The sequence below is a fragment of the Thecamonas trahens genome (assembly GCF_000142905.1).
Source record: "Thecamonas trahens ATCC 50062 unplaced genomic scaffold supercont1.11, whole genome shotgun sequence".
NCBI classification, from domain to species: Eukaryota; order Apusomonadida; family Apusomonadidae; genus Thecamonas; species Thecamonas trahens.
In genome coordinates, this window is record NW_013657669.1 from 84,971 (window position 1) to 92,954 (window position 7,984).

At 65.7% G+C, this 7,984-nt stretch overlaps 4 protein-coding genes across 4 annotated transcripts in view; 3 read left to right on the forward strand and 1 right to left on the reverse strand.

Annotated features, from left to right (window-relative positions):
* Nucleotides 1–807: 807 nt before the first annotated feature.
* Nucleotides 808–1,097, forward strand: AMSG_02953 (uncharacterized protein; the record flags this gene model as incomplete). Its single annotated transcript, XM_013904844.1, has 2 exons — nucleotides 808–980; nucleotides 1,043–1,097. 2 exons carry the CDS (start codon nucleotides 808–810, stop codon nucleotides 1,095–1,097), a joined length of 228 nt encoding a protein of 75 aa, XP_013760298.1.
* A 1,543-nt stretch (nucleotides 1,098–2,640) lies between these two features.
* On the forward strand, nucleotides 2,641–5,137 carry AMSG_02954 (ATP-dependent DNA helicase; the record flags this gene model as incomplete). Its single annotated transcript, XM_013904845.1, has 1 exon — nucleotides 2,641–5,137. The coding sequence occupies one exon, from the start codon at nucleotides 2,641–2,643 to the stop codon at nucleotides 4,981–4,983; it is 2,343 nt and encodes a 780-aa protein (XP_013760299.1). The 3' UTR covers nucleotides 4,984–5,137.
* On the reverse strand, nucleotides 4,957–6,872 carry AMSG_02955 (F-box/LRR-repeat protein 20). Its single transcript, XM_013904846.1, has one exon. The coding sequence runs from the start codon at nucleotides 6,843–6,845 to the stop codon at nucleotides 4,986–4,988; it is 1,860 nt and encodes a 619-aa protein (XP_013760300.1). The 5' UTR covers nucleotides 6,846–6,872; the 3' UTR covers nucleotides 4,957–4,985.
* Nucleotides 6,873–7,005: 133 nt separating this feature from the next.
* The window catches only part of AMSG_02956 (uncharacterized protein), a gene marked incomplete at both ends in the record, with an annotated part of 1,331 nt that continues 352 nt past the window's right edge, over nucleotides 7,006–7,984 (forward strand). Inside the window, one exon of the mRNA XM_013904847.1 lies at nucleotides 7,006–7,965. Within this exon, the coding sequence (XP_013760301.1) occupies nucleotides 7,006–7,965 (960 nt within the window). The remainder of the gene's footprint in view (nucleotides 7,966–7,984) is intronic.

A 7,984-nucleotide genomic window follows, 5' to 3' on the forward strand; every position in this document is an offset into this window, starting at 1 on the left:
CCCGAACCCGAACCCAACCGACGACGAGCGACACACACACACACACACACACACACACACACACACACACACACCTCACGCACACACACACATACCACTCTAATCATGGCAGCTGTGCGACCTTCATCCCGGTGGCGGGAAGGAGGCTCGCCGGATGCACAAGCTCGTCCACACTCTCACCACGACCCTTCTGTCACCCCAGACAGAGCCCACCTTCGCAACCGGGTGTATCCGGCCTGGTGGCCACAGACACCTCCCACAGACACACTGGAAGCTGTTGTTGTTGCTGCTGCTGCTGCCAGTGGTGCTGCTGGTGCTGCTGGCACTGACGCTGCTCGGCATCCCTCAACATCTGCTGCTCCCACACAGCTCCCGCCTGTACAACCTCGTCACCCTCACCCCCGTAAGGTGCATCATGCTCCCGCCAACCCTCACTCAGACTCTGACTCGGTACCCGCGCACTCTCGCCCGACCTCTGCTGATTCCCGTACCAACAAGTCCCGCCAAGTCCGTCGCCAACTTCTCCCCCATGACCCCGATCCTCCTCCCGATCCCGATCCCGCTCCCGTTCCCGCTCCCGCTCCCGCCCACTCGGCCCATCCAACTCGCCCCTCCCGCGGCCGCGGCCGTGGCCGTGGTCGCGGTCGCAGTCGTGGCCGTGGCCGTGGCCGTGGCCGCCCCCGCAGTCGCTCCACTACTCGCCCCGCTACTCGCCCCGCTACCCGCCCCGCTACTCGCCCCACTACCCGCCCCGTCGCTCACGAACCGCCTACTCGTGACACGAGCTCACGCCCAAAGCCGGTGGCCATGTCCATTCCTTTCGGGCCGTCATCCAACGCCAACCGCGCCCGGCCAGCTACCACCCGCCGCTCCAAGCCTGTCACCCAGCCGCCCAGTCCCAAGGCCGCCAAGGTCCGCAAGCGCAAGCTGGCATCGGTCAAGTCGCGCATCCGCGACCAGATTGCTGCCGACAAGCGCCGGTACGCCGCAGAGCAGGCTGCTGCCGATTCCAGCGCGCATTCCGCAGCATCTGTCCGCCAAGCCGAAATCCGCGCCGCCCGCGCTCGCGCTCGCACTCGCACCCAGCATCCCGCTAGCGTCGATCCGCTGGACAACTTTGTCATCGCGGTTCCCAAGAACGCTCCTCCTCATCTCCGGCCAACCTCGCAGCAGCAGCAGCAACAGCCGCATCAATCACCCACGCCCGAGGCTGGCTCCTCCGAGCTGGACGAGCATCTTGATGTGCCGGAAAGCTCTCCCTCCCTCACCGCATCTAAGTATGGCGTCATCGACGGCGTCATCGACGCCTTCCTTGCTGGTACAAGCGCTCCTGCTGCCGCTCCCGCGCCCGCCCCCGCGCCCCGCTCACCGCCGCACCGCCCGCGAACAGTCACCCCGTCATCCCCGCCACCGAACGATCTCGTCGCCTGGCTCCGCCGCCAGACCTACGCCACCTCACCCAATCCCCCCTCGCCGCCGTCACTGACTGACGACTCGTCCCCACCCTCGCCGCGTCTCCCTCTCCCTGGCCGCATCCCATCGCTGCCTGCCGCCCACGCCCCGCTCCGCGTCGCTGAGGCCTTTCTCCGTTCCGAGATCGGCGCCTTCTTTGCTCCGCCCGCCTCCCACGCCACATCGTCATCATCGCCATCGATACCTCATTCTGCTGCAGCTGCAACTCATCCTGCCGAGCGCTGGGACTTTGATCGTATCCTCAACGTTGCATCGTAGCCATCCCCCCCCCCATGCGGCCGTCACTCTCGCCGGGCCACAGTAGCATCCTCCCAGCAAGCCCCGTCGCCCCAACCCCCCCCCCCTCCCCCACATACACACCAACCGGCGACACCACCCAACCCGTACACTGCCACACTCCACCCCTTCCGCCCCTCACCCTCCCCTCCTCTCCCGCAAGCTCACCCTCTGCAACCCGCACAAGGCCAGCCGCGCTGTCCCCACCCTCTCGTCCACCCCCGCCTCTGCTGACACGATCCGGAAAAGGTCGTGAAAGCCATGGGCGACGTCGTCGACCTCACAGGCGACGACGAATGGGTGGCACAGAACCAAGCTCGAGGACAAGCTGTCCCTCCTGCAAGAGACACAAGCCCATCCCAGGGTACTCAGCCACTGATAGCGGCGCCTGGGGATAGGTCACATCGCAGAGGTGGACGGCGACGTCTCTCGCCTCTTCTTCCTTCTCTCGCCTTCTCGCCTGGCCTCTCGCCAGATCTCTCGATGCCTTCCATCTCGAGCTCTTCGTCAGACTCGGATGCGGACGAGAATGTTGCGACCCGCTTGCTCCCTGCTCGAGACCAGGATCGAATCCGACCTGCGTCGCCAGAACCTACCCTCGTGTCGCCGCTGATCTCGCCCGAGCCTCAGTCCCAGCCGCAGCCGCAGTCATCCCCGTCTCCATCTCCGTCTCCATCGCCACCACCACCACCATCCCATGTGCGGACCCCTCCATTGGCGCCGACCCTTCGAGATAGTCGCAACTTTGGCGATCTCGACTCGCCGCAGCTCGTTCCCGAGTCACCGCAGTTTCGCCGAGCCTCGCCGCCTCCCGCACACACCCACTCGGTCGCATCTGCTGCATCAGCACCTGCTGCCGTGCCACAAGAGGCTCTCCGCGCCAAGGCTCATATGGCTGAGCTCGACACTCAGATTGCTTCCATCTCGGAGCGGATCATGTCGCTCCGCGCCGAAATGGTCCAGCTGGAGGAGCGCAAGGCGCAGCTGCTCGACAAGCGTAACATGCTCGAGTTCGAGTCGGGCCGCCGCGATTGGGCCAACGGAAACTTTGACTGGGACGAGCCTGTTCAGGAGGCCATGGAGTCGGTCTTTGGCTTCTCGGCCTTCCGCTACGTTCAACGCGGTGTCATCAACGCCACCCTTGCCGGCCGCGATGTCTTTGCCGTCATGCCCACCGGCGGCGGCAAGTCGCTCTGCTACCAGCTCCCGGCCCTTTTGGCACCCGGCGTCACAATTGTCGTCTCGCCGCTCCTTGCCCTCATCCAGGATCAGGTCGCGGAGCTCGCTGCTCTTGACATCGGCGCCGCCGCGCTCGCGGGCTCGATGAAGGCTGCCGAGTACAAGGCTGTCGTCCGTGATATCACCTCGCCCACCGGCAGCATCCGTCTGCTCTTTGTCACACCCGAAAAGCTCAAGCGCTCCGCCACGCTCATCGACGTCTTTGAGCGCATGTACGACGACGGTCTCCTCTCACGGGTTGTCATCGATGAGGCCCACTGTTGCTCGGCGTGGGGCCACGACTTTCGCCCCGACTACCGCGAGCTCGGCATCTTCAAGTCGCAGTTCCCCGAGGTGCCCATTCTTGCCGTCACCGCCACCGCCACTGTCGCCGTCCGCAAAGACGTCCTCAACATCCTTCAGATTCCGCAGTCAGAGGTCTTTGTCTCCTCTTTCTTCCGCCCCAACCTCCGCTACTCGGTTGTGACCAAGCCCGACTCGGCCGCAGACATGGACGCCGCCCTCCTCGCCACCCTCGCCGCCCCGCCCTGTGCCGGCAACTCCGGCATCGTTTATTGCCTCTCCCGGGCCGACACCGAGCGCGTCGCCGCTGTCATCGCCTCAGTCCCGGGCTCATCCGCTCTCCCCTATCACTCGGGCCTCGACGACAGCGTTCGTCGTCGCACACACACCCGCTGGAAGTCCGGTGCCGTCCGCATCATCGTCGCCACCATCGCCTTTGGCATGGGCATCAACAAGAAGGACGTTCGCTTTGTCATCCACCACTCGGTCTCCAAGAACATCTCCGCCTACTACCAAGAGTCCGGTCGCGCCGGCCGCGATGGCCTCCCAGCCTCGTGCATCCTCTTCTACCGCCCCGCAGACATTGTCCGACAGGCCGGCATGTGCAAGCACGACAAGGCCAAGCACGAGCAGCTCCTCTCCATGCTCGAGTACTGTGAGGCTGTCCAGGACTGCCGCGCCCGCTTCATGGCCGCCTACTTTGGCGACGCTCTCGACGCCCGCTGCTCGCAGTGCGACAACTGTGCTGCCCTGGCAGATGCCATCATCGCTTCGTCGGTCCAGCCCGGTGCCGTCGCTGAGCCGCTCCTCGTCGACGCCACTCCCGACGCCCTCGCCCTCTGCCGCCAGATCGCCTCCCTCGGCTCGCGCGTCCGCCGCAAGCGCGCCATGCTCACCGTCGTCCAGGCAGCAAAGGCCTGGCGCCACACTGGGTCCAAGGACAACTACTCGCCGGACATTCCCAAGCTCACCCGCTTCTCCGAGTCTGCCGCCCAGCGCCTCATCATGCGCCTCCTCTCCGCCCGAGTCTTCCAGTTTGCCTGCAAGTCGACCTCCCGCTCTGTCAACGCCTACATCACCCGCGGCACCCGATTCAACGCCATGCTCAACGGCAAGATGGCCTTTGAGGCGCCTGCTGCCCTTGTTGCCCCCACAACGACCAAGCGCAAGCGGCGCTCGACCGTCTCTGCGCCCACATCCGATCCTTTGCCTGACGACGTGCCCCCGCCTCCGGCCAAGCGCCAAAAGTCGCTCGCGCGCAAGGCACCCGCAAAGCGCTCGCGTGCAAAGAAAAAGACAACCCGCAAGCGGACGTCCAAACGCAAGACGTCGCGGGCGCCAAAGAAGCGCAAGCAAGCTGCCCGTGCCTCGGCCTCGGCCGTCGTCGCCATGCCTGTCACTCGGACGCTGGCCCGACCCGCGCCGCCGCTCCCGTCACCGCTTGCTCCCGCGCTCGCCGCCAACTCGCCGGCCTCGTCATCTCTGCACGACTCGATCACCTCGTTCTCCACAGAGTCGGGCGTCTCACCGCTTGTCACGCACCACACACCCTCGCGGCTCCGCCGAGTCTCGTCGAGCTGCAGCCCGCCGCCGCCCGCACAGCCGTCGCACAAGCCCTCGCCGCCCGCTTCACCGGAGCATGTTGTCATCGTTTCGTCGCCGCTCCGCCAGGACCCCATCCTCTCATCCGACAACGACGATGACTTTATGTGAGCTCACCTCCCCTCCAGCCGCGCAATTGCCCGAAGAAAATGGGCGTCACCGTGAGCTGACATCATTTCCCGTGCACCCCAGAACGCCTCGTTGCCGAGCGCGTTGTTGCCTTGCTCCTCCGCTGCCTTGGGCACAGCCCACTCGTTGACGTACACCCCGCGGCTGGCGAGCGCCTCGAACCCGGCCTCGCTCACCTCGGTCGCCCGGAACAGGTCAACGTACGCCAGTGCCGGACACCCGCCCGCCAGCGCCGCCACGCCGGCGTCGGTGATCATCCGGCACCGCCGAAGTGTGAGCGACACAAGCTTCGGCAGCCCGCTTGCTATCGCTTCCAGCACCTCGTCGGTGATACGCAACGCAGAGAGGTCAACAATCTGCAGCTCAGGGCACGCCGCAATCATGGTCAGCACCGCCTCGTTGCGCAGGCTGGAGTCACCGGACAGGTCGATGAGTTCGAGTTTGGGCCATAGCGGAATCAGCTCCATGAACGACGAGGTGAAGACCTTGTTCACCCGCCGCAGCCGCACTCGCCGCATCGCAGGCGTCACGCCCGCCAGCTCGATCAGCGTCCGCGATCGCATGTACCCGCACTCGGAAATGTCGAGCGACTGCAGATGCATGACCCCGATGTCGGCCAGCGTGTGGAGGACATTGTCGGTGAGCTTGCGGCACCGCGCGAGGTTGAGCGAGACGAGCCCGCTCGCAGAGTCGAGCCTGCGCAGCGCCGCGCACACTGCCTCGTCGTTGAGTCGGTGGCAGCCCTCGAGTGAAAGATACGTCAAGTTGGGCGTAGCCCGCGCGATCGCCTCAACCACCTCGTCGCGGACAAAGTCGCAGTGTCCGAGCGAGAGCGTCTTCAGTGCCCGCCCCTCGCACGCCTCCACCAGCGCCACCACTCCGGCTGACGACGCTTTGACGCACCCATCGATGATCACCTCCTCCAGTTCCCGCCCCACAGCCTCGCCGATCGCCACCAGCGCAGCATTGCTCACCGCGTCAGAGCACCGCGCCACAGACAGCGACCGCAGACTGTCCGCGTGCTTGCGCACCACATCAAGCAGCAGCGCCTCGCTCATCCGCCAACACCCGTCGAGCGCAAGCACCTCGAGCGCCTGCGGCGCGCGCGCCAGCGGCGACACCGCAGACGGCGACTGGATCACGCCACGCACATCGCGAAGCGAAAGCACACGCAGCTTCGGCACGCAGCTCTCGATAGCCTGTAGATCGCTCTCTCCAAGCATGCACTCGTCAAGCACAAGGACCTCCAGTCCACCCAGCGGCGCAAGGAGGCCCGCGAGGTCAACCCCGCCGCCTCCGCCCCCGGCAGGTGATGCCGACGAGACAAAGACCCCGGTCAAGTCCAAACTTTGCAGCCGTGGGCAAGCTGCCACCGCGGAAGCCGCCAAGCCCAGCGATGCGCATCGCGCCAGCGAGAGCTCGCGCAGTCCGCCGCCGATCCGCGGCAGCAGCTCCGCCAGCACAGGCGCCGTCCCCATCGACCGAACCACCGGCGCTAGATGCAGCGCCCGCCACAGCGTCCCGTCCCACACAATCCGCCGCATGTCGCGGCAGACGCCTGCAAGCCGCAGCAGCTCCGCCTGCGAGAACACCGCCGTCCGCCCCATGATCCCCTCCGCCGCCACCGCAGGCAGCGCATGCTTCCGTCGAAAGTCTGATCGTGTTTGATCCTCTCTCACCCTCGCAAACCAGGCGAGCCGCCGCTTCGACCGCTCGTCGGCACCACCACCGCGACGTCCATCGGGCATCATCTCCATCAGCACTTTGAGCTTGAGCTCGTCTGGCAGCCAACTCCACACATTTTCGCCCTCTCCCACCATTTGATCGCTTGCCACGCACTCCATGATGCAAGCTCTACCGCCTCTCCAGCCTTGTGGCGGAGTGGTGGCCTCAGCCAGTCGGTTGCGACACATGCCTGTTTTGATGGCGAGCGCTTGAAAAGGTAGCGATTTCTGCAGAAATGCGTTCCTTCTGGCGGTGACCACAAACCAGGAGAGTAATTGCATGGAAGCCTCGTTCCATGGGGCTCTCCTCGGCACCCTCGCCGGGGACGTTCTCGGAGCTCCCTTTGAAGGCGAGAGCATGGCCATGGTCCAACAGGTGATGCCGGATGGCCCGTGGTCTGTCGCCGACTCGCGCTCCTTTCCCAATGCTGTGCTAGCGGCGGTGGAACTCGGCGTCGATCTCGGCCCGTCGGCTGTTGGCGAGTACACCGACGACACCGAGGCCACCTTTTCGCTCGCCGAGTCCATCGCTGCATGCCGCGGCGTCCATCGTCGCCATGCTGCCCTGAGTATGGCCCACTGGTGGGCCCGCGGCGCTCGCGGTGGATACTCGGGCTACACCTTTGCCAAGATGGCTGCGCTCGCGCGTGGTGCGTCGGTCGACGAGACCGGGGCAGGCACGTCCGCCATGCCCGGCGGCTCGTACGCCAACGGCGGCGCCATGCGCATCGCTCCAGTCGGCCTTGCGTATGCTGCCTGCGCGCAATCGGTGTCTATTCCGCGCATCGGTGAGTCTTCCGGAGACCCGGATGCTCTCGCACGTGTGGTCGAGTCCCTCCGCCAGCCAGTCGCCGCTGCTATTGCGTGCACCCACACCCATCCCGAGGCTATCGACGGCGCGGCCCTGCTGGCTGCCGCCGTCGCGCAAGCCGTTCACGTCTCTGCCGACGATGTGGCAACGCTCGATGGCCCGACCTGGTTTGGCGCGCTTGCTGCCGCATCAACCACCGAGCCGCTCAAGACCAACATGCACACAGTGGCCGAGGCCCTTGCGAGCGTCGCGCCTGACGCGCCGCATCCAGAGAGCGTTTTTGTGCCCACCGACAAAGAACTGCTGCAGAGCTGGACTGACAAATGGTTCCAGATCAGAACCTCGGACGCGATTCCCACCGTCCTCTACCTCATCGCCCGCTACGGCGTCGGCCCGCACGCCGCGCCCGCCGAAACCCTCGTCCGCGCCGTTGCGCTTGGCGGCGACA